Source organism: Lissotriton vulgaris, chromosome 3_1 (assembly GCF_964263255.1).
Source record: "Lissotriton vulgaris chromosome 3_1, aLisVul1.2, whole genome shotgun sequence".
NCBI lineage: Eukaryota > Metazoa > Chordata > Amphibia > Caudata > Salamandridae > Lissotriton > Lissotriton vulgaris.
This window is the reverse complement of record NC_141689.1, coordinates 628,897,101-628,922,574: the sequence shown is the minus strand read 5'-3', so window position 1 is coordinate 628,922,574 and position 25,474 is coordinate 628,897,101. Positions and strand designations below refer to the sequence as shown.

At 45.6% G+C, this 25,474-nt stretch overlaps 1 protein-coding gene across 1 annotated transcript in view; it reads left to right on the top strand.

The window, feature by feature from the left end:
• Positions 1 to 25,474, top strand: part of KIAA0825 (KIAA0825 ortholog) — a 2,177,598-nt gene that overhangs the window by 1,309,334 nt on the left and 842,790 nt on the right. The window contains exon 16 of the mRNA XM_086960919.1: positions 20,811 to 21,219. Coding sequence (XP_086817045.1) covers positions 20,811 to 21,219 — 409 coding nt within the window. The remainder of the gene's footprint in view (positions 1 to 20,810; positions 21,220 to 25,474) is intronic.

Here is a 25,474-nt window from a genome sequence, read left to right as displayed (position 1 = left end):
TCGCTAGGTCTCACAATCAACAAAACCAAATCTCAAATGGATCCAAAACAAAACCTGTTGTTCCTAGGAGCTTGCTTGGACACAGTGGAATGCAAGGCATCCTTATCTCGAGAGAGACAGCTCCGACTGCAGGCGTTGGCCAAAAAACTGGCAAGAAGAAGGTCACTTTCAGTTCGCCTATTTGCATCACTTCTGGGGATGTGTTCTTCAGCCATCAACCTCATTCCATTGGCGCGTCTAAAGATGCGGCCACTGCAAGAGGAGCTAAACTGTCAATGGCATCAAGCGACAGGTTCATTCGAGGACACCATCACAATCACCAACAGGATGGTGCATGCACTCCAATGGTGGTCTCAGATCAGCAATCTGGAACAGGGGCTCTCATTCTTGCAGAATCCTCCGGATTTTATTCTGACGACGGATGCGTCCATGGAGGGCTGGGGTGGTCATCTCCAGGACCTGCAAGTGCAAGGAAAATGGTCTCAACAACACAAGAAATGCCACATCAACAGTCTAGAGTTGAAAGCCATTTGTCTGTCTCTTCAAGCGTTCCTCCCCAGGATAGTAGGATCCTCGGTTCTAGTCAGAACGGACAACACCACAAGCATGTTTTATATCAACAAGCAGGGAGGAACGAGATCAGCAACGTTATCCAAACAAGCCCAAGAGTTATGGAAATGGTTAACAGTTCACAACATAACTCTCAAAGTGGAGCACGTCAGAGGCCTCTACAACACCTTGGCAGACAAACTGAGCAGAACATTGTCAGATTGCCACGAGTGGGAACTGGACAACGACCAGTTGAACTATGTGTTTCAGAGATGGGGCAAACCCAGGTTGGACCTATTTGCGACCCAACAGAACAAGAAATGCCGGTACTACGCCAGCAGATATCCTCAACAGGGGTCAAGGGGGAATGCCCTTTCGATGCGATGGTCAGGGACCTATGCATACGCTTTTCCTCCGATCCCTCTGATTCCACGAGTAGTGCGCAAAATGAAAATGGAGAGTTGTCGCCTTCTCCTCATTGCTCCCAAGTGGCCTCGCCAGTATTGGTTTCAGGAACTCATGCTACTTTCACAGGAACCACCGATCAAACTGCGTGTAACTCCGAAGTTACTGTCACGCAACAAGGGTCAGGTACTTCACCCAGATCCTCAATCGCTGAAATTGCACGCATGGCTCCTAACTTCCTAGAATTCGAACATCTTCAAATTCCTCAGGACTGCCGAGACATTTTAGAGAAGGCAAGAGCCCAGAGTACATTAAAAACTTATCGTCTCAAGTGGAAGCGTTTTTGCGCATGGTGCATCTCTAGTGCTTTACACCCTATAGAGGCGCCGGCAGAAAAGATATTACCCTATTTATTGCATTTAGCTCAATCTGGTCTTTCTTTTTCATCAATAAAGGTCCATTAAGCGGCCTTATCCAGGTACAGAAAGATGACTAACACTCAATCACTCTGCTCTTCATCGTTAATCAAGCAATTTATGAGGGGTCTGTTCCGGGCTTATCCCCCAGTGAAGCCCTCACCACCGGAATGGGAGCTCAACACGGTTCTATCACAGCTGATGAAGCATCCGTTCGAGCCTATCCATAGAGCCGACCTAAAGTTCTTGACATGGAAGATTGCTTTATTACTGGCGCTAACTTCCGCAAGAAGAGTGGGAGAAATTCAAGCTTTCACTATAAAGGAACCCTTTTTACATTTCTCCCAGGACTGTCACTTTGCGAACGAATCCAACGTTCATACCGAAAGTGCCTTCCCAGTTTCATCTAAATGAACCTGTCAAGCTGAAAGTTTTCTTTCCAAACCCGTCAACCCCGGCTGAAAAGTCATTGCATTCTTTGGACATCAAACTGTTTGTAGCTTATGGCCAGACCACATTGGGGAAAGCGGTTACTAAAGCCACGATTTCAAGATGGATCGCATCCGCTATTCAATTCTGCCACGTCAAGGCTAATCGACCATTGACGAGATCTATTCGATCTCACTCCACAAGAGCTGTAGCAGCGTCTGCGGCTTTGTTTGCAGGAGTGACGCTTGAGAACATTTGCCGTGCTGCGACATGGAAGAATGTCCACACGTTTACAAGACATTACTGCCTGCAATCAGCAAATCAGGATGATGCGGCAGTGGGCCAAGCTGTTTAACGTCACCTGTTTCCATAAGGAGTATGTTCAGGTACTGATGTTCACTTATTTCATATAAAGTACATGCAATTCAATAGATTGTTTTTTAATATGCAGACATATGCTAACATGTTGTGTATTTTTGTATGATGCTTAAGATTTCTTTCCAGAAAGAAAATGCATAATTTCAATGTTGAACTTGAACATGATTTATTAATAGATCAATCTCTAGGCGTTTGTTGGCTGTTGACGATACATTCATGGGGGTGCACTGTAATAAGTCTCCCACCATCCGCAACCGACTTTGCCTGGCTTACTGCTTGCTATTCTGATTCAGGCATGTGAATCTATGAAAGATACCCCAATACTGGATAAGAAAACAAGTTACTTACCTGTAACTTCAGTTATCCAGTATTGGTATCTTTCATAGATTCACATGCACCCACCCTCCTCCCCGGCGAGTCAGTTCTCTAAGTTTGGGATACTTGTTCCCACTTGTGCTAAGAAAATCTGAGGAGAGCTGGCTCTGCAGGGAAGGTTCTAGAGGGTGCTGTGAGCTGATTGGTTGGAGCAAAGACTTTGGGTCTTTTAGCATAATGATGTAGATAGGCTACTATAACATAGGCCTCAGGCCTTTTTCTAGGGCCTACTACTACAAAGTGCTTTTGGCACTGCTTTTTTATTTACAGTGGGACTCCCGCCTCGACGACGGGGAATGATTCAGGCATGTGAATCTATGAAAGATACCAATACTGGATAACTGAAGTTACAGGTAAGTAACTTGTTTTCATATGTCTTCTTCTTTCCATGTCTTTTACATCTAAATTCCGGTTGTACTAAGAAAAGTCTTGAACCCAATGATGGAGGAACCTCCCCTACGGTCCGCAAGTAGCATAAGTACTGTATTATTGTAGGCCTTTAAGGGGAAGAAAAAAAACAAAGACCAAAAAACTGGGTAATGTATTATTGGACACTGCACAGGGAAAAGGTGGAATGGCTATAAAGTGTATTTCATGTTTGTAATGGATGTACGATATAGCACTGTTCATCTCAACAATTGGGAAATCAAAATAAACAGATTCTTTAAAAAAAAATCCAGTTTTAAATAAGCAACCGCTTCCAATCTGGGTATAGAGGTGGAAGATTGCTAATCCATCTTCGGCATATCTCCCTTCGAGCCAGAAACATCATATAAAAGAGCAGTTTAGCCCTATCTTTGTTCAACTCAACCTGGTCATACAAAGTCCCAAAAAAATCAAGCGAGGGGCTTATCTGAAGTTTTATAGAAAGTACCTACCTCACTGTGCTACAAATGTCTTCCCAGAATGTATGGATTGCTGGGCATTCCAAATACATATGCAGATCATTAGCATCCTCAAGCCCACATATTTTACAGCTAACCAAACAGCCTGTCCTCATTTTTGATAGCCTTTCCGGGGTCTGATAAGCTCTGTGAATGGAAAACCAATGATTTATCCTTAAACAGGCAGGCGTTGACTGAGCTATTATATAGATGACTTGCATCCCCGCAAGCATTTTCCCCATAGCTCCTCTGGCAGTCAAAAGTCTCCATCTGCTTGCTCCACCATCAACCAGTACCATCTCACAACATCTTTCTTCTTTGGTACCTCTTGATGTAATAGCTCTTCCAGCCCATTCAAACCCCCCACTTCTCTCTCCAAACTGTGCACCCATCTCTGAGCTTGGAGGTACTTAAACTGTGATACTCTTCCACCCAATTCTATCTTAAATTCCTCCCATGACACCAATGTTACTGCTTGACAAAGTTGACCCCGCTTCTGTACACCCGCTTTCCTCAAGGAGGCTGCCAACGTATCCTTACTCCCTTCCGAGAAACCTGGGGAATCCCATTTGGGGCATGCTTGCTGTAATATGGGATATTAGTACCCTTTCTGATGAGGAACCAGAGTTCTGCCAAATCTTGTAACACCCTAAGACTAACCTTTTTGTAGACCTTTGGGTTACCAAATGTTTACAAAAAACCAGAGCTGGCTGCAGAAGTGGGCGGGGTGAAGAGAAAACATGGACTGAGAGTGAGGAGGAATAAAAGCACACGAGGGAGACAGGTGGAAATCACATGCGGTCTCATGGCGTGCTTAAACAAAAAGAAAAAAATATTTCCCTAAAAGCATAGGATGCAACATAAACTAGCCAATCAAAGATATGACTAAAGAGGCTATGTTTTATGGCAGGGACAAAGGGAAGACTGACAAAAAATCTTCTAACAAGAAGCAGGCAAATGAGAGTGACAGAACAGAAATTAATGATAAGCATTGGGTGGGCTCCAAGCACCTGTATATTATTGGAAAGCCCACAATATGTCTTTTGCAACCAGACAACATGTGCTCTCTGGAATACCTCACCTAAAAAAGCTAATTTCAGGTGGGTAACAAAACACACAGAAAGAGCAGATATAGGCAGATTTTAGTTGAAGAGGTGCAAAAAGAAAATAAGGTTAGTTAAAAGTAGAAGCAAAAACGCATATCCGTCGAAGTTCATGTTGACCAGCATAAAACAGTCATTCACTGTCTTAATAAAACATATACAGATTTGTGTATGATGTGGCTGTCAACTATAGTGTGGTACAAAAGGGGGTGGTGATGGATGGAGCATCTGAACCAATAAAACACTCACACCCAGTCAACAGATCTGGGTTTAATCCATCACCGTTCTTTAGCCCACTCTGCCACCCCAGTTCAGACGTGGCCATATGCAAATCAGTCTGACCCTGCACCTCATGGGAACAGTCCAGCCCGAACTGCCAAGCCATGCCTTCCCTGGACCGGAAACAAGCTTCTTAGGACCGGTTTCTGGCATTTCAGCCGTCTTCAGCCAGGCTTGCTTGAATCCAGTGGCAAAGTGAGCAAGGGACTCACGTCTGAGCATACCCTGCCAACTTATGGCGAACAAAGCGGTACAAAAGGAGGTGTTGATGGACGGAGCATCTGAGCCAATCAAGCACTCACACCCAGTCAACAGATCTGGGTTTAATCCATCACCGTTCTTTAGCCCACTCTGCCACCCCAGTTCAGACATAGCCATATGCAAATCAATCTGACCCTGCGCCTCATGGGAACAGTCCAGCCTGAACTGCCAAGCCATGCCTTCCCTGGACCGGAAACACGCTTCCTATGACCGGTTTCTGGCATTTCAGCCGTCATCAGCCAGGCTTGCTTGAATTCAGTGGCAAAGTGAGCAAGGGACTCACGTCTGAGCATACCCTGCCAACTTATGGCGAACAAAGCGGTACAAAAGGGGGTGGTGATGGATTTCACTGGAATCAAGCTATCCAGGCTGATGAGGGCTGAAAGCCCAAAACCGTTCCTTGGATGCTTGTTTCCAGTCCAGGGAGAACCTGGCTTGGCAGTTGGGGCTGGACTGTTCCCATGGGGCACAGGGTCAAGACTGATTTGCATATGGCTGGGTTCAAACTGGAATGGCATGGTGAGCAAAAAAACGACGGATTTAGGCCCAGATCTCTGTACTGGGGTGAATGTATGACATTGTTCTGCATTCTGTCCATCACCTGTTGTTTTTGTATTTGTCACCCGAGTGGGACGGGTATGCTCAGACGTGAGTCCCGTGCTTTACATGCCACTGGAATCATGCTATCCAGGCTGATGAGGGCTGAAAGACCCAAACCGGTCCTTGGATGCTTGTTTCCAGTCCAGGAAGGACCTGGCTTGGCAGTCCGGGCTGGACTGTTCCCATGGGGCACAGGGTCAAGACTGATTTGCATATGGCATTATGGCTGGGTTCAAACTGGAATGGCATGGTGAGCAAAAAAACGATGGATTTAGGCCCAGATCTCTGTACTGGGATGAATGTATGACATTGTTCTGCATTCTGTCCATCACCTGTTGTTTTTGCAATTGTCACCCCGAGTGGGACGGGTATGCTCAGACGCGAGTCCCGTGCTCTCCATGCCACTGGAATCAAGCTATCCAGGCTGATGAGGGCTGAAAGCCCGAAACCGGTCCTTGGATGCCTATTTCCAGTCCAGGGAGGACCTGGCTTGGCAGATCGGGCTGGACTGTTCCCATGGGGCACAGGGTCAAGACTGATTGCATATGCTGGGATCAAACTGGAATGGCATGGTAAGCAAAAAAACGATGGATTTAGGCCCAGATCTATGTACTGGGGTGAATGTATGACATTGTTCTACATTCTGTCCATCAACTGTTGTTTTGCATTTGTCACCCCGAGTGGGATGGGTATGCTCTGACGTGAGTCCCTTGCTGTCCACACCACTGGAGTCAAGCTATCCTGGCTGAAGATGGCTGATAGCCCGAAACCGGTCCTAGGATGCTTGATTCCGGTCCAGGAAAGACATGGCTTGGCAGTTCGGGCTGGACTGTTCCCATGAGGCACAGGATCAAGGCTGATTTGCATATGGCCATATCTGAACTGGGGTGGTGTGGAGTGCAAAAGAACGATGGATTTAGGCCCAGATATCTGTACTGGGGTGAATGTATGACATTGTTCTGCATTCTGTCCATCACCTGTTGTTTTTGCATTTGTCACCCCGAGTGGGACGGGTATGCTCAGACGTGAGTCACGAGCTCTCCATGCCACTGGAATCAAGCTATCCAGGCTGATGAGGGCTGAAAGCCCGAAACCGGTCCTTGGATGCTTGTTTCCAGTCCAGGGAGGACCTGGCTTGGCAGTTCGGGCTGGACTGTTCCCATGGGGCACAGGGTCAAGACTGATTTGCATATGGCTGAGTTCAAACTGGAATGCCATGGTGAGCAAAAGAACGATGGATTTAGGCCCAGATCTCTGTACTGGGGTGAATGTATGACATTGTTCTGCATTCTGTCCATCACCTGTTGGTTTTGCATTTGTCACCTGAGTTGGACGGGTATCCTCAGACGTGAGTCCCGTGCTCTCCATGCCACTGGAATCAAGCTTTCCAGGCTGATGAGGGCTGAAAGCCCGAAACCGGTCCTTATATGCTTGTTTCCAGTCCAGGTAAGACCTGGCTTGGCAGTTCGGGCTGGACTGTTCCCATGGGGCACAGGGTCAAGGCTGATTTGCATATGGCTGGGTTCAAACTGGAATGGCATGGTGAGCAAAAAAACGATGGGTTTAGGCCCAGATCTCTGTACTGGGGTGAATGTATGATATTGTTCTGCATTCTGTCCATCACCTGTTGTTTTTGCATTTGTCACCCCGAGTGGGACGGGTATGCTCAGACGTGAGTCCCCTGCTCTCCATGCCACTGGAATCTAGCTATCCAAGCTGATGAGGGCTGAAAACCTGAAATGGTCCTTGGATGCTTGTTTCCAGTCCAGGGAGGACCTGGCTTGGCAGTTTGGGCTGGACTGTTGCCATGGGGCACAGGGTCAAGACTGATTTGCGTATGGCTAGGTTCAAACTGGAATGGCACGGTGAGCAAAAAAATGACTGATTTAGGCCCAGATCTCTGTACTGGGGTGAATGTATGACATTGTTCTGCATTCTGTCCATCACCTGTTGTTTTTGCATTTGTCAACTATAGTGGTTCTTGCAGATGACAATAGTGACCTATCTTAACTTCCTCTGGGGAAAACCTAATGAGGCCCTACTGGTAAAACTGATATCATGGGTTCAGTTTATTTTTTCAATGGCCGATGATCATTTAAATGTTTCGCAACATTTTTCTATTGTATTTCCATTCTCCAGTGCACAATAGGTTTAAAACAACTACGGGGTGTGTGTGTGTGTGTGCTGCTAATTGTGCTGTATAACAATTGTTAAATAAACAAGGGCTATTAACAGAGTTAGCCGTTATTGGCCCAATAAATCCAGGAAAAACGTTATTTTGAACGTGTAGTCTTGTGACTATAACTGCATAATATAGCTAAGGCTGCAAATCTGTGCTAGAATATGCCATCCCTAAGCAATAATGAACAGGAAACAACCTTTACCCCGCATCCCTTTTCCATGAATGCCTTCACAACGCATGCCTTCAACACACAACACAAGTATATTTAAAATAAGTATATATATGTGTATATATGAAGTCAATCCTGTGTTCACACTTGTTTGAAAAACAGGCACCGACTCCGTGGGATTCCAAATCAAGGATCTTTATTAACAAGACAAACGATCAGACGTGTGTATATATATATATAGCATTACTCTTAATTTATATATATGTATATTTCTATAAATATATACATATACATATATATATATATATCAATGGTAAGGCTGAATTTAGGGTTTAGGGGTCGTAGTTGTAAAGGGTGTTAAATGTAATTTTAGGGTTTTTGGGCTGGGTAGTTGTAAAAAGAAAGAGTAGTAAGGGTAATTTTAGAGTTTAAGGATGGGTAGTGGCGAGGGTAATTTTACGGGTGGGTAGTGGTAAAGGGTGGTTTGGGACATATTAGTTTTTGGGGATGGGTAGTGGTATAGGCAGGTTACAAGTTTTGGATGATTCCCCCAATAGAAAATTAATTTAAGATTAAATATATATATATAGATATATATTTACCTTGCTAGGTAAAGTCATGCATGTTAAATGCATCTGCTTGGTGAAGTCATACAAGCTAATAAATAGGTATAGAGACAAAAGGCAGGTGTGACCCTTAAGCTGCTGTTTACTGCAGTCTTCATCCCCAGCGGCCTACAACATGTACTTTTATATACGGTTCTTAATAATCCAATTCATGTTTCTTTTAAGACGAACATGGGCAGTTAAAAATACAGTTCAATTGCTCCCTTACATGATGGGTCCAAAGCCAACTAAGAAATACATTTTGTAATATGTTTTTCTTACAAAAAAGCAACATTGTGTGCCTTGGGGAAAAAGCTACCATTATAAAAAGAAGCCATATGCATTCATACAATTATTGTATTAGAAGCACAAGTGCATATTCAATTAGCGAACAAAAACGAAAGTAACTGAGCAACTTTTGCTAAAGTGTTGTACATAGTGGAAAGTACATTCATCAAAGAAATTATTTTTCACAGTACATAAGCATCCAACAGAAAGGCATCCCAATAGAAAACTGAATAGAACTGTTTTGTTTTTTTAAACAAACTTTATTGCCTTTTTCATCTGATGCAACCAAACATTGTCTTTATACATGACATTAAATTGAGCATTATGGGAGATAGGTGGATTTAATGGATTATTACAGAAGAGAAGAGCGCATTAGACCAAGTATACAATACAGTTATAACAGAATAAAACAGAAAATATTTGCCCCTGCATATCCTGCAGAGCTGAGCTAATTTTATATGATGCATACCATCTATTAACTATACAAATTCCTCCCACCCTCCCCTACTCTTCTCCCCACTGGTAGCCCCTTTAAAAGTACAGCATATGAGTGCCCTGCAGGGCCCCTTACATTATTCGTGTGTGGTGTGCGGATTATTGAAAAAGGATTGCTTATTGTCTAATTCGTGTCCCAAGGGTCTAAGCACCAGCACGCTAGGAGTCAGGGTTGTATTGACTAGGAAGCACATGTAGGCCGCGCCAACTAATAGTCCTCTTACACGTTTTTGTACTGTCTCTTTGGTCCCCTCCGGTAACGGAGTGTCTAGGCAAGCAGGGGTTGGGTGCACAGGCACAAGTGGTTACATGTCCGGTAGATCAATGAGAGCATCCCATTCCGATGTTATCCGTTTCTTTCACAGATCTCTGTATTCTTCTCTACCGAGTGCATTGCTTTCTGCCATTGCCCATTTAATTACTTCCATCCACCAGGGTAAGACAGTCGGGGGGAGCAGATTTTAAGTTTCTTGTGTTTTGCCGCTTTGCTAGGAGTAGTGCCAAATCTACAAATTTAGTTTGTGCTTTGCTATTCTTGGGACGGGGATAGAGACCTGGTAGGCAACTGTCTGCTGCACATCGAGTGGCCTTCCCTATCATCCTACCTATGTCCTCAGTCACTCGTAACCATTAGGTTGACAGGGCGGTGCAGGACCAGATCATGTGCAGGAATCTTACATCCTATTCATGGCATCTGGAGCATGAAGCCGACGCTTCCGGGTACATAACATGTAATCTATGCGGGGTGAGTTACGCTCCATGCAGGATCATGAGCTGTATTAGTTTGAATATGGAGTTACGTGAGGTCTGCCTTGGTTTGGCGAGAGCAGCTTCCTATTCTTTGTCCTGCAGCTCCCTCCCGGTGTCCCGTCCCGCCGTTGTCCCTTATTTGAGTGAGCAGTGCTAGTAGGTGGACCCTCAATCAACGATGTAGCCGGCACGTCAGGTGTTTACCACTGCCCATCAGTTGCACCGCTTGTATGAATTTGTGGGTTCTCGGTTCGGTTCCATCTCAAACCCGGTGTAATTTGACATATCCCAGTATTCTTGCGTGAATAAGAAAGGGATAGTCTGTCAGTCCGTGTACTTGTATAAAATCCATGTGGTTTAACAGCATACCATCCCCGAACCGTGTTTCCACCGTGTACACCCCAGCCTGATCCCATATGTGGAAGCGTCTTGAAGTCAGCGAATCCATCGGGGTGGGGAGGCCTAAAAGCGGTATGTTGGGTGCATGTGGTGTAGCATTTGATGAATATCGGAGGGCTAGCTTCCAGTATATGAGGGCAACTTTTAATAACATCTGGCCTGGGTGGAGTGCACGCACTCGGTGTAATAATGCATGCAAGGTACCAAGTTTAAGCATGCGGGTGTGTTCAAATTACGGCCTGCTAGCCTGTACAATAGCCATTGCAGCTGGCTGGCGTAACAATAGGCCTTAAAGTCCAGGGGCACCCAGCCCTCCCCGGTCTGTCGGGTGTTGCATTTTGGTCAGTCCCAACTGCATATGTCCACTCTCCCATATCAGTTCAGTGAGTAATACATTCAAGGTTTTAAATTAGGATGCTGCTATGCCATCGGTAGGCTGGTGAAATAGTATAATAGTCTCAGGAGCATTACTATTTTAGATATGGCCACGCGTCTGGCCACAGTGAGGGGGAGAGATGCCCAGAATGATACTTGTGAACGCATGGAGTAGATGGCCCTCTGAAGGTTTCCCTCAAGCAGATCTTGTGTTTCTCTGTATACTTGGACCCCTAAATATTTAAAGGTATGGGTTTGCCACTTTGATAACTTTGTCTCCTAATGTGAAACTTTGGGTTTTATAGTCGCTCTTGAAGAAAAAGGCATAGGATTTATTGGCATTTATGGTCAAACCTGAGATCCTTTCAAACTTCATAAAAATCTGGGCTATTTGTTGCAGGTCAGTATTCAGATCTTTGACATACAGCACTATGTCGTCTGTGTAAAGCGACAGTACATGTACCAAAGGTCCCACCGAGATAACCCAGTCTAATGCCTCCTGATGCGTATGCTGCACTAATTGTAAATAAAATTGAACATTGATACTTGTATTGCGCACTACTCACCCGCAAGGGTCTCAAGGCGCTTGTACGAATACCGCTGTGGAACCCATCCTGGCTTTCCCTGTGAGGCGTCCACTCCTGGGCACCCCCAAGGTGGAGGCCAGGCATCCTTAGCGTTGTGGGGGCCGTTGTGGAGATTAAGCAAGCTATTAATGGCACTAAAGCAAGGACGAATAGTATTGGGGAAAGGAGGCATCTTTGCCTTGTGCCTCTATGTATTGGGTATTGGCTTAAAATGTACATTCCAGCACGTGCCATCGCAGTGGGGAAGGTGTATAATAATTTGACCCATTTTATATACCCTGAGGGGAGCCCAAATTGTGTGAGGGCGGCCAACATGTATTCCTAGTCAAGGGTGTCAAACGCCTGACTCAGGTCTCGTGATATACATCCGGCCGCCCGCAGGTTGTTAGGAGTTGTGTTCATTACATGGTATAGCCTTCTAATATTTAACAACATTCTCCTAACCGGTATAAAGCCACACTGGTTCATATGAATGAGCTCTGGTAACAGTTGCAACAGGGGTCGGGCCAGTATTTTGCTAAGTATTTTTAATTCAGTGTTTAGTAACAACAATGGCCAATATGCTGCAATATCCGTATCGCCTCTTCCTGGTTTGGGGAGGGATGTCATCCGTGCTTGCACCGTTGTGGGGGCAACCTACCCTTTTGCAATGCCGTTTGATACATACATAGGAGCTGGGATGCAGGCCGTGTAGCAAACATTGAGTGGAATTCAGTAGGGAGCCCGTCCATGCCTGTTGTCTTGTTACGTGGGAGGTCTTTGATTGCCTCCTTGATTTCGCTATTTGTTATTGGTGCCTCCAAGTCGGCCCTGTTCTCAGCTGATATCTGTGAAAGTTTCACGTTTTGTAAAAAGTTGGCTATCCTCTGCTTGTGCGATGACTGGGGTGGAATATAGGGCTTCATAGTAGTTAAGGAATGCTGTGTTATATTCCCTCTGTGTGGTAACACGTAAGCCTGCCGAGGTGTTAATTTCTAATATTGGGGTTGGGGGCGAGGGTTGTTTGAGTATTCGCGCACAAGTGCAAAAAACTTGAGCGTGCCTCGCGCCTTAGTGAGTACTGTCTCTTGGCCATGTATAAGCTTAGGCTCAAACAAAAAATGTACTATGTTCCGATAGGCCACTCCAAGAAGCAATATTATTCGGCCCACATTGAACAGGCTCAAAATAATTCCAAGGAAATTTTCGCCATAGTACAGAGCTTTACATCCCCTACCGCATAGTCCAGCTACAGAGGCCTGGTGCAATACTCTGTCTAACTACTCCATGAATAAAATCCACACTATTCAGGCGGCTTCAACTTCCTGTCTTAGGGCTTCATCAGACTCCATGCTCTACGCTCCTACCCCGCTAATCCTAGGCACTCCCTGCCTGTTTTTTCTCGAGTGGATTTGCCCAGCACACTCAGAATTCTGAAGGGCTTGAAATCAGGATCGCCCTCTGATCCCTGTGCGGCCAGATTGTTGGCAGCAGTCGCTGAGATCATTAATCATGAAGTGAACTTCATCATTATACCTTCCTCCATGAGGCCCGTGTGCCAGAGGGCTGGAAGCAGGCAAAAATCCTCCCACTTTAAAAAAAGCCTTCCCTTGACCCCCAGATTCCAGGGAATTATCGCCCCATTCCCTTTTGCCCAGTTTAGCCAAAGTGTGCGAAAAGGTGGTGACCAGACAACTTACTGAGTTTGTCAAAGGGTCGGACCTCTTGCACCCAGCTCAGTCAGGGTTTCGGACCTCCCATAGCCCTGAGTCAGCGTGGTTGAGGTCTCTGAAGCCATTCAGGAGTGTCTGGAAGCCGGCGGGAGAGCGGCTCTAGTCATGCTCGACCTGTTGGTGGCATTCGATACGGTGTCACACTCACTGCTGCTTTCTCGTCTTGCTGAGATTGGTGTCTTGGGCTCTGCCTGGGGCTGGTCTAGGTCCTTCTTGGAAGGGCGGTGCAACAGGTCTGGCTGTCGCCGGCCTCGTCAGTCCCTCAGGCGGTTGCAACAGGGGTCCCCAGGGGTCCTCCCTTAGCCCCCTTCTCTTTAACATCTACGTTACTCCTCTGTTCTATTTGGCCGAGGACTTGGGGGCTAAGGTAATTTCCTACGCTGATGACACCCAGCTCCTTTTTACATTGGGAAGGTATTAGGACTCCGTATCTTTGGCTCAGCATTGCTTGTCTTCTGCCTTTAAGTGGCTTGCTGCCGCTCAACTTAAGTGCAATGAAGACAAGTCGGAGATTCTCCTTTACGGTAATTTCCCCCCCCCCCCCCCCCCAGTTTCAGAGACACGCTCTGGCCTCCAGGGTTCCCTTTACCGACATCTAAAGGGAAGTCCGCCAAGAACCTCGGAATGTGGTTCGAGGAAAATCTATCCTTCTCTACTCAGGTTAAGAAACTCCCAGATAATTGCTTTGGACTTCTTAAAACCTTAAGGAAATTTCTTCCTCTTCTCCCTAGGCCCGCTAAAGAAATTGTCATCCATGCTCAGATCCTTTCTCGACTGACCTATGCCAATGCCCTGTATGTGGGCATGCCAGGATATCTACTGAATAAGCTTCACTTTATCCAATATGCGGCAGCTAGGCTTCTCCTTCAAATCCCCACTAGTAGTAGTGTGCGACATCACCTGCGCTTATTACATTGGCTTCCCGTGGCTGAACGGGTTAAGTTCAAATCTCTAGTCATCGCTCACCGCGCCCTTTATGGCTGGGGCTCCTCCTATCTGCAGAAGTGGTTCTCCTTCTAAGTCCCTCTGAGACAACTACGCTCATCAGCACATCTTCTAGCAAAAGTTCCCCGCTACATTCGTCACAGACAGGCGGTGAGTCGCTTGCGGTGAAAGCTGCTCATGCATGGAATACCCTTCATTTTGCGCTTCGCAATTCCCAAAACCCCTTGGCCTTTAAGAAAAAACTAAAAACCTATTTCTTTGTCTAGTGTTAGTTTGCTGACCCCTCCTGGTTCGTGTAGGGACACTCTTCGGAGTAGCTGCGCATGTTATAAAATTAAATAACATAACATAGCATTCATGCTAGGAGAGTGCCTGGCTTGTCAACTTCTGTGTGTAACCTCTCTACCTATGCGCGATAGTCTATTACGCGCAGGCGTTCCAATAAATCAGCATATTCAATCCGTGCTTCCTGTAGGACTTGAGCTTTCTCTGTATCTAGTGCTGCCTGTTACATCCTTCTACATGCTGTAGCTCCCTGTGTACTAATTGTTGAGCCTCTACTGTTGTGCTAATTGATTTCCCCCTAATTATTATTTTAAAAGCTTCCTGTTCTGGAAGAGTGGGTGAGGCCGTTCCTTGAGTTCTCTCAGAAGTAGTTGTCTATTGTCTTGGCCAGAGTGTCCCGGAACACACTATCTTCCAAGGAGTGGGGATCCAGTCTCCACGTTGGTACTGGTGAGGGGACTCAGCCCCATGCTAGAGACATTTCTAGGGGGTTGTGGCCTGACAGTGTTTTCCTAGGTCCGTGGTGTGTAGTATTTGGGGTAGGAGCCCAGTGGTGCAGAAAATGTGATCTGTGCGTGTGTGTAAGGAGTGCGGTGGTGTGTAAAATGAGTTTTCACCCATGCCTGCGTTTTTACAGCGCCATCAGATAATGACCATTTTGTAACCCAAGTACGTAGGGCCTTTGCTTGGTGGACCGCTGATTCACCATGTAGGGGGGAATGTGAGCGGTCCAGTGATGTGTATAATACTGCATTAAAGTCTCCCCCTAATATCCACTGGTATTTGGACCAGTCCGCCAGTGCCAGATTGAGTTGTGCAAGCGACCTATCTTGATCTGTGTTTGGGGCATAAACTCTACCCTGGACTACTGACCTGCCATGTAGATTACCCTGGAGCAAGACATATCGCTCATTACTGTCTATTCACTTCCCTTTATCCATATCATGGACCCCCGCGCGGACACGGATTAGGATGTGTTGTGTACCTGTCCCCTCCACTTCTTTTGCCGTTTTACGGCCTCTGCATTAGTTATGTGGGTTTCCTGCAAGTAGGCAAAGTGTATTTCACGCTGACGAAATTGTGCGTGCATCCTGTGCCTCTTATGTATTGAGCCCATGCCCCAAACATTCCACGTGGTTATGTTAAATGACCCGGCTGTCTCCATGTGGGTGGTGCTGGTCTGGCTGTGTCCTCCAGTGAGGATGACGTTAGAGGGGTCCCTGCGTATAAAGTGCACGATAGGTGCCTACCAGTGGGTCTTCTAAGAGACTGTGAAAACTGAATACGTCCAACATTTTAACTATGTCTGACCAAACCAACATTGGAACATTTCAAACAATTTTGTGTCTTCGCTATTGGGGTAGTGCTAGGCTAGCGCATGGCGGCATGGGCAGTGTGCCTTGTGCCACACTAGTCCAAAGGAGTGGGGGGCTCCCGGGGCCACCTGCAAGGCCGCCTTTATACTATGTGCTGAGTTGTAGTGGGATAGTTTGACAGTGAGGAGACCAGGGATTGTGGGTGTCACAGGAGGCCTTTTTTCCCAATAACAAACTATTGTACTCACGCTGCACCACCCTGTATCTGCATGTTATTGAATATCCCCATCTGAGTAGTATGTCTGGTAGTGTCAGTATTAGGCGAGGTAAATGTTCCTTAATACATCACTATCTTAGAGATTGCACGAGGCGGCTGTTCAGTGGTCTTAAACTTAGAAAGTCATCCGCTGTTAGTGGCGTTATGGTTGGGAAAAGCGAAAAGCTAGTTTCGGAGTCCGAGTGGACCGGAGTGTTAGTGGAGGATTCATCGGTGGACACAAGGTCCCTAATTTTTTACTCTGCAAAAACTTTTACAATGCAGGGCTTTACACTGCAAACCATTACAATGTATTCCCCATTAAAACACTCCGGTGGATTTAGAATAGTAAATTGCGCTTTAATGAACAATGCATTGCAATGGATTCGGTTGTAAAACCCTGCGTTGTAAAAGTTATTGCGGAGTAAAAAACGTGGGGTAATGGCACGCGTTGTAAATGCAGGCGGAGTAAAGTGTCCTATTCTAGGGGGCCACCTTGTTGGTAGCCGCCTCCGGAGTTGAAAGGAGGTTGGTATCTCTTGTATGGGAGGCCTTTATAGCGGCATACAACTACTGCCATTCAAGGCTCTGGTGGAATAATATGCCCTTCCTAAGGGTCAGTTCCTTCTTTACGCTTCATTCTGGGGGGATCGCTGGCCCGGAATCCGACACACATTAGCTCCTTTAAAAACTCTACACTATGGGCCAATTACCTGGCTTACTAGGGCCATACTTGCTCAGACCCATCCCCCCATAGCCTGTACAACACCCCACCCGGTCCAGACCCCCAGCCCACGGACATGTTATCTCATTTTGCTTTGGGGGGTCGACACCCCTTGAGTTTATTGGTGGTACTGCATACGATCACTGCCACAGTATGCTTATAAAGTTATGTCTTTGTTGAGTTGCATAAATAGTTTTTGGGAGAAAACCTCAATAAAAAGACAGGTTTAAAAAAAGGTCACCTTCATTGGCGCCAGCACTAGACTGAGAGCCTATCCTGTATCTTGATTCCCTCTCTCAATCAATTACTAAACGTCATGGCCAGTTTGACATTGAGCTCGCTGAGTTAGTGAGAGCCAATGAAAGTGTCAAAAGCGGCATTTGGTCCTGAGTCAGGTGTGTCACAAGTGCACTGCTGCGGTAAACGCGTGCCTTGACAGGATAGTCCTGTGCGCACTCTTTCAGAAAATGCACCATTTTGTGGAAGTTATTGATATTCTTTCCATAAGGGAATACTGAAATCATGAATTGGCTTATAACTGTGAATACGTTATTTGGAAAGAACATATGTAAAATTATTCTTTAAGTAGCAAAACTGACTATTTCGTTTTAGAATTCTTTATCACTAGGTGCTAATGGAGCGGAAGGGGGGGAGGCGGACGCTCTGGGTTCTACCGGAAAGGAAGGATGTGGTCCAGTCCAGGGCCTTCTCTTGAATCCCGCGTCGTGTAGGCGTGTTTGTAATGTGTGGTGGCAGACCGTGTCGAAGGTGGCTGACAGGTCCAGGAGGATGAGCGCTGCTGTTTCTCTGTTGTCCAGCAGGGTCCTGATGTCATCGGTGGCGGCGAGGAGGGCGGTTTCGGTGTTGTGGTTGCTGCGGAACCCGGACTGGGACGAGTCCAGGATGCTGTTCTTTTCGAGGAAGCGGGTCAGCTGTTTGTTGACGATTTCCTCGGTGACCTTTGCCGGAAATGGGAGCAGGGAGATGGGTCGGAAGTTCTTGAGGTCCTTGGGGTCCGCCTTGGGTTTCTTGAGTAATGCATTAATTGCTGCGTGCCTCCAGCTTTCCGGGAAGATTGATGTCTCAAAGGAGATGTTGATTACTTTCCGGAGATGGGGTGCAATGGCTGTGCTGGCTTTGTTGAAGATGTGGTGGGGGCATGGGTCTAGCGGTGATCCGGAGTGGATGGTGTTCATGGTCTCGCTGGTGTCCTCGTCGTTGACGCTGGTCCATGAGAGCAGGCGGTTGGTGCCGGTGGTGGTCAAGGGGGTGATGGTTGTTGGGGTGGTTGTGGCGTTGAAGCTGTCATGGATATTGGCGATCTTTTGGTGGAAGAAGGTGGCCAGCGCGTTGCACAGGTCTTGCGAAGGCGGGATATCGTTGGTGTTGGAGCTGGGGTTGGAAAGTTCCTTCATGATGTTAAAGAGCTCTTTGCTGTTGTGTGCGTTGTTATCCAGGCGGTCTTTGAATGAAGCCCTCTTGGCATCTCTGATGAGTTGATGGTGTCTGAGGGTGGCGTTCTTGTGGGCTGCGTAGTTGTCCTGTGTTCGTTCGCAGAGCCAGTTCTTCTCCAGTTTTCGGCATGTTCGTTTGGAGACCTGGAGGTCTTCGGTGAACCAGGTGGCTCTCTTATTGGTGTGGCTGCTGGAGGGAGTCTTGAGTGGGGCGAGGGTGTCGGCGCAGTCGTCGATCCATTCACTGAGGTTGCGGGTGGCGGTGTTGAGTCAATTGAGTCGTTGGGTCGGCTCTGGGCAAGGTTGGTGGTTAGCTGGTCTTTGGTGACCTTGCTCCAGCGGCGTGGAGGCATCTTTTGGGTACGTTGGTGCGTGGTGGGTTTCTTGAAGGTGAAGTGGATGCAGTGGGGGTCGGTCCAGTGAGGTTCGATGGTGTGGTTGAAGGATATGTGGTGGCTTGCGGTGAAGATGGGGTCCAGCGTGTGGCCAGCGGCGTGGGTTGGTGCTGTCACGAGCTGTCTGAGTCCGAGGTTGTCGAGCAGGGTGGTGGAGTTGGTGTTGTTGTTGTTGTTTTCGAGGTGGAAGTTCAGAACCCCGTGGAGGTTATAGTTCGTGTAGGCGAGGGCGTGTGTGCTGATGAAGTCGGCAATGGAGTCGCTGAACTGTGGTTGGGGTGCAGGAGGTCTGTAGACGAGGTTTTCCTCTGAGGGTGGTGTTGGTGTCGGTGTGAATCTGGAAGTGCATGTGTTCGGCGGTGCTGAGGTTGTCGTCAGTGTTGGTCAAGACTCTGATGGTGTTGCTGTGGACGATGGCGATTCCTCCTCCTACGCCGTTGGTGCGGTCCCTGCGTGTGATGGCTATGGCGATGTCGGGAGCTGAGGTAGGGTTCAGCCAGGTCTCCGTCAGGAAGGTGATGTCTGGGGAGGTAGAGTCGAGAAGGTCCCATAGTTCGACGGCATGTTTGCGGGTGGAGCGGGTGTTGAGGAGAATGCATCTGAGGTGGTTGGGTCCTTTGGTTGGTGGTTTTGCGGGCTGAGTGCTGGTGAAGCTGCAGTTCCGGCAGGAGAAGGGTCCTTGGGTGCGCTTCGGGATGGCCTGGTAGCAGGTGTGTTCTCGTCCTGGGTTGAGTGCGTGGAGAGTGCTGGCATCATAGACTAGTGGCAGGTACTTTTTTTTGGAGGGGAGGGGAGGGTCGTTTTTATTGGCATTTCTTGTATAGTACACCACATAGTGATCAATTGCTTCAGAGACAGATATCATACCAATTGTACATTATGTCGTTATTTAGAGCTGTGCCTCAATGCATGACCCATACATCATTTCATTAAGTAGCATCACTGATGTGGGAAGGTGTATAGGTACAGAGCATGTGTCCATGGGAGGTTGCCTATCACATGTACTGGGAGCTAGGCGTTACTCTCAAGGCTAGCCCTGCTATTTACTTGTTGCTATGCTGAAGATAAAGATCTAAACTCTTCAAACTGGGGAATATATCTGGGGTACACTGTGTCTAAGTTGATATCGCGAGATAGGGACCTGCGGGCTAATGCATCCTGACTGAGCTACGGGTTATGTGTGTGCTGGGGAGGGTGGGAGGGGTGCCGTGCTGGGAGTGGGTACTGTATCATCTCAGCTTAGTGGCAGGTACTTTTATTAGTATACCTCTTTGCAGTCATCCCTCTGGAAAATGGAGGCATGTATCACCCAGTTTATGGGGTTTTGCCAAATATTTGTTAGGTGAGCACAGTCTAGGCCCAGATTACAGTCCTACCTGTTACACTCTGGCATTGTTTTCCCTATTAATGGCCAGTTTCCTTGTGGGTGCTAGTTGGTGCTGAAACTACAGTTGACATTTCCTCATAAGCTAACTTTATGGCCACTTTCCTCTCAATTCGAAAATGGATAGCTGTTGATGCTCCTTTTTTCTTGAAACAATTTAAGAGATGCAAACTCCATATTTAAATATGAAATCCCACATTTTGAAAGCTTCACGAAATACAACTAGTTATCATGGTGTTTGTGTCAATTACTGGACGTTTGCAAAAGAAATAATCTGCATCTTCACACTCCCCTACTATTTTATAGGCCTTGTTCTGAGAGAATGTCTGATTTAAAGTAATGTTGTGGAGTTTGAAACTTAGGGTTTTTTTAGATCTGGAAATGAAAAGAAGCGTTAAGAGTGATACTTACTGTGACACCAAGTAAGCGAACCTTTCAGCCATACAGACACCAATAATTGTCTGCCCTGTATGAGTGTGATGCAGTTACTTTGTTCCTACTCAATATACAGCCGTGTATCGCCGGCGTCGGATGAAATACACTGTACAGGAGCTGTGGTCCTGCTCTTCTGCTGTCCCTGCTATGCTTGTTCTTGGAATAATAATGACCTAAAGTAGCTGGTATTTTGTGCTATCAGCTGCCACCGTTCACAGTTACAAAATGTAGTCTCAGAAATTGACTCCTTTATGCAATGTACTTGAGTGTGGAAAGGCCTCTGCATCTAGTAGCGTCATGTGGCATCAAGCGTTAAACACTGGCAGGTTCCCTGGAGGTTGCGTTTTAATGACTTCTTTCTGCTCTCTGTTTCAGACTTTACAGAGCTCGCAGCTCAAGCAGTTTCAATTGTCCTCGCCAAGTTACCTTCAGTAATTGCGAGCCTGCTTCCGCCAGTGAAGTACTTCTACTTTCTGTCTGAGCGGAAATTGTCAGAATACCACCCCAGGTCCAAGGAAGCTGGTCTCCTTGTGTGGAGTACACTCACAATCATGAGTCAAATGCTCAAGGACGGAAGCTCTGCAGAACAGGTCAGCGGTGCACTGCTCAGCAGATGGAGCTTGGAGAGGCTGGGCACAATCAGCGCCTGCTTGGAAACCATCCTGGCCATGCATGAAAGCAGCCCCCAGCAAGTCGCGCAGAAGGTCCTGCAAAGCATCGAAAAACAGCACCCGAGATGGATCCAAAACCAGATTCTGAAAGCAAAACGATTGAGCATGGAAGGGTAAGAGCCGCTCTGTGTTACCAATATATTACTGTAATGGAAGTCACTCCAGAGTACAATGGAAAGAAATGCCTGCTCCCTAAATGGTTCCCGATGGCCACTGTGCCACCTGGGAATGTCTATGACACATGTTAAAGTCAATCTTCATCAAATGGCTTACTCCTCGTGATCTCAATGGAGACAGTGTGCTGGCTCTGAAACTCTGTGAATGGGGGGGGGGGGGGGGTGGACTTCATTGCCTTAAACGAGAAAAGCATAGTAGTAGGTCAGCAAAGGTAAAATGTAGAAAAACAAGCAATATAATGAACTTCACTCCTATTTGCTAGAGTCTTATACAGTTGACCTCTTGCCCTGTCGTTATTTAATGTCTTCACATACAGCTGCTCTAAATGTGCTCTTTCCACCAATGACCCATTACTGATAACTACAAGTAATTTGATGGTCACTCTCTTGACTCTACTTAAGTCTATTGGCACATTTTGAAAACTAACATTAAAAAAAAAATAATCCGATGAAGATAGAGCATCCTAGTACTCTGAAGACAGAATTTTCTTAGCTAGGCAAAGTTCAGAACAAATGCCACACTTTGCCTATCCGGAGATACATTTGATCCAAACTAGGAACTGTTTGCCACAAACTGTAAAATGCAAGAAGACCTTTACAGCTGTAACCTCCAGACTGGTGGAGGTTGTGTGATTATGCACCTTTTGTGGTGTATAATGTCAAATTCCTCTGAGCTGCACTGTATGGCACACAACTATGGGGATACTATACCTGGAACGTTTGGTTTCCAATAAAAAAACTTGGTTTTGAAGCTGTCGTCTTTGTTCCCCATACTTCAACCATGGGAAGAACTCTGGGTTAGTGGCATTTATAACGTATCAGCTTTATGCTCCACTGGGTCAAAGTCTAACACTGATGGCCAGTTATTCCACAATACATTGAGAGGTCTGTTACCCAAGCCTGAGACAGAGCTCCTACCTTCGATATCCCACATAAAAAGTTAGTCTCCCAGTAATCGTGTTCAAGTATGTCTTGTCCTGGAATCAATAACCAGAAATACAGCCAAAAGCTGCACCATGAACATATTGCTAACTTTGACACAGTAGATTGCCAATATAGGAAATTAGCTGAAGTCTATTTCTCTGTTATGTTAGTGATTAACAGAGAATATTATCTTGGTGAAGTGCTCCCTACTCAGCTAGGCATTCTTCCTCTGTGCCAGCGTACCACACATGGCACAGGACTGCTATCTTGCTGCTTTTAAAAATCACTGTTGGACTACTCACCACTGTGTAGAAAATTTCAAATTGTTTGTATCTGGGGTCCAATGTCTCCCTGCTATACAACAACCTTCCCACTTTTGCCACTGGCAGCCACAGTTTTTTTTTTAACAGCCATATAATAAACTCATTAGGGTCGGTCAACTTTACATCTAGCTCGTTATAATATGCCACAGAGTCTCAAATGTATTTTCTCTTTTATTAAAAGTTTCCACATTCCACATTTTTTGGCATACTTTGATTCAAACTCCAACACGTTGGAGAAGTGGAGAAGTGTGGCTCACTGGTTAGAGGAGGCAGACCTGGAAGCAGAGGTCAGCCCGGGACCAGGGTTCAATTCCCGGCTCGGCGGGGTCTTGAGTCCTAAAAAATGTCCATGGACTCGACAATTCTCGCTCTGGTGCCTACTCGATTCACGTGTTCACACTCTGCGACTCTGGGCAATAGCTTGCTTAATCTCCACAACGGCCCCTCGCGGCGGGATGCCTGGCTTTCACCTTGCGGATACCCTACCGGGGTTATCTCACAGGGGAATACCAGGACGGGTTCCCTAAGCAAGCGCTTAGAAACCGCTCGGTGATTTGCGCTATGTAAATTCCTGTACATTTACATTTACGTTGTGTAAATCGGGTCATGTTTTCATAACATCATATACTGTATTCTTTTGATCTTTGTATTTTATTGATCTTTGCTAATTTGTACTAAATATCTGTTGCATGTGTTTTTTTCTTCAAGTTATGGTTTAATGGATATTCTGTAATCTGAAAAAAATGTGTTCATGACTCTATTAGTATTCTCTAATATAAACAGATAGTGCGATTGCTTTAGACATCATTGATGCTCGGTTTCCCTACTATATCATTTAAATGCTAACGTGCTGCGGCAGTCCCTTAAAATATGTCAATGTGGTTTACCTTTCTGGGGATATTAACTAATTCTAAACCATAAACACATTTTCAGCCTGGGTTCGGTTTTGCAGTGTGTGTATCAGAACAATGCTATTATCATTAAGGTGTGGAGTAATAATAAATGTAGATAGAAGACAGGCTAATTGATTATTACTAGGTGGGTTCATCAAAAAGTATTAAAGGAGAAGGGTGACATTTTTAAAAAGAAGCAAGTATTCAGAGGCGGACATTGAAGGGTATCAAGAAGGCAAAGACATTTTTTCAATAAAACAATTGGTAGTAGTCGGCAGATGAAATTAATAGGGCAGTGGTCAGAAAAGGCGAATCACGTATAGGTAAAGAAAGAAGTAGAGTACTTAGGGGTGCGCAACAATTACAAACAATAGAGCTCTGACATTATGATATGTCTGCCATGTAGATCATAATAACTCTTGGATGCATACTTTTAAGCATGTGTCAGAATTATTTTTCCACTTCATTGGAGACTTAAATTAGGACATTTTGCTCAAACTCTGGTTCAGTAACTATCATTGTTTCCACTGTTGAGTCTTACGTAATGCCAATGTTGCATATGGTATATGTAGATACCAATCAGAATATCAGGTGTAGCTAGACATCTGATTGCTATTTTTCACAGTAAGATGGGGGTCAGCCTTGTATATTGAAGTATGTGCTTGCAATTAAATATTATTTAACAGTTTATCTGGTATATTCACTTGAGAACGGACTTGGCGGTAATCAAAATCAAGACAGAAAGGGTGTGCAATTCAGGCAGTATTTGCTGGTCCTAAGATTTGATGATCTAACACCTCCCAGAAAACACTATCTTGCAGTGCGTGGCTATCATTTTGCAAGGAGATGTGCCATTAGTAGCTAAGTGTATTTCACTTATTTAGCTTTGTAATCATCGCAACTGGATTCTCTATTTCTGCAACATATTCTCCATGCACCATCCTTATAATAAACGTCACCATTAGTAACCAGACTATTAAAAATCGAACTTCAGGCAAGCAAAATATATGTCCAAGGTGCTCTTGTATATTTGTTATACATTTTTAAATGTTCCCTGTTGTTTTGTAAGATACTATTTTTATCAATGTTATTTCTTTGAGTTGACAGACTGCCCACCATCAGATAATTTAAAGGAATCTTTTCCCATTTTGATAATTTTGTACTCTTATTTGGAGCTATATTCACTGGAACACTTAAAATATTGGCTTAATTAATTTTCCATTTGAAAAGGTGGTGTAGCCGGAAAATTCACATAATAAACATATGAACACCTTCTACTGCTTGTTGATCTGTGCTTTGGCCTGTTTGCTTTTCATTTCTATGAGCGAAATTTAACTCGGACAAGTTTTGCGACAGATTTGTCAGTTGCACAGTTGGCAGTGCTTTAGGAAGTAGCACTGGTCTGCTCTATAGGGTGGGCCACATGCTACTGTGGCCCATCCTGTACATATATGCATATATACCCTACTGGGACCAACCTTGGTAGTATCATTGTCCATGTTCCTTTCATTCCCATCACTAGTATGGGATCTTGATAGGTCAGGCCAAACTTTTCCTTCAGTTCCAATCCCTATACCACAAGTTCACTAACCACCAAGAACCAGTCATCAACAAGATTCGGCATTGAAGCTAAAATCTTATCTAGACTAGCCTGGGTATGCTGCAAACCTGCAACTGAATGGGACGATTTTGATGTTGCGCATCCTTCCATCCTGGAAGGTCAAGTACATACATTTGGACTCTGATGAGCATCTCCTAAAGGGAGAAGTAGAACAATGAAGCTCTTGACTTATTATTTATTGCTCTTTATCCGCTTAACAGGTTTTGAACCCATGATCCATCATTGTCTAAGACCCTCGTAGTCAAGGCTTGTTTTAACATACCATTAACTCTCTCTATGATCCAATTTGAACTGGGCCTAAAGGAATGGGAGAATTGGGGACTTGCCCCACCTTATCATGTACCTCAGCTTAATGCCTTAGAGGTAAATGCTGACCTTTGGGTCGCACCCATTACTGCTAAACATAATAGGTATTTTATGATTGCACGAGT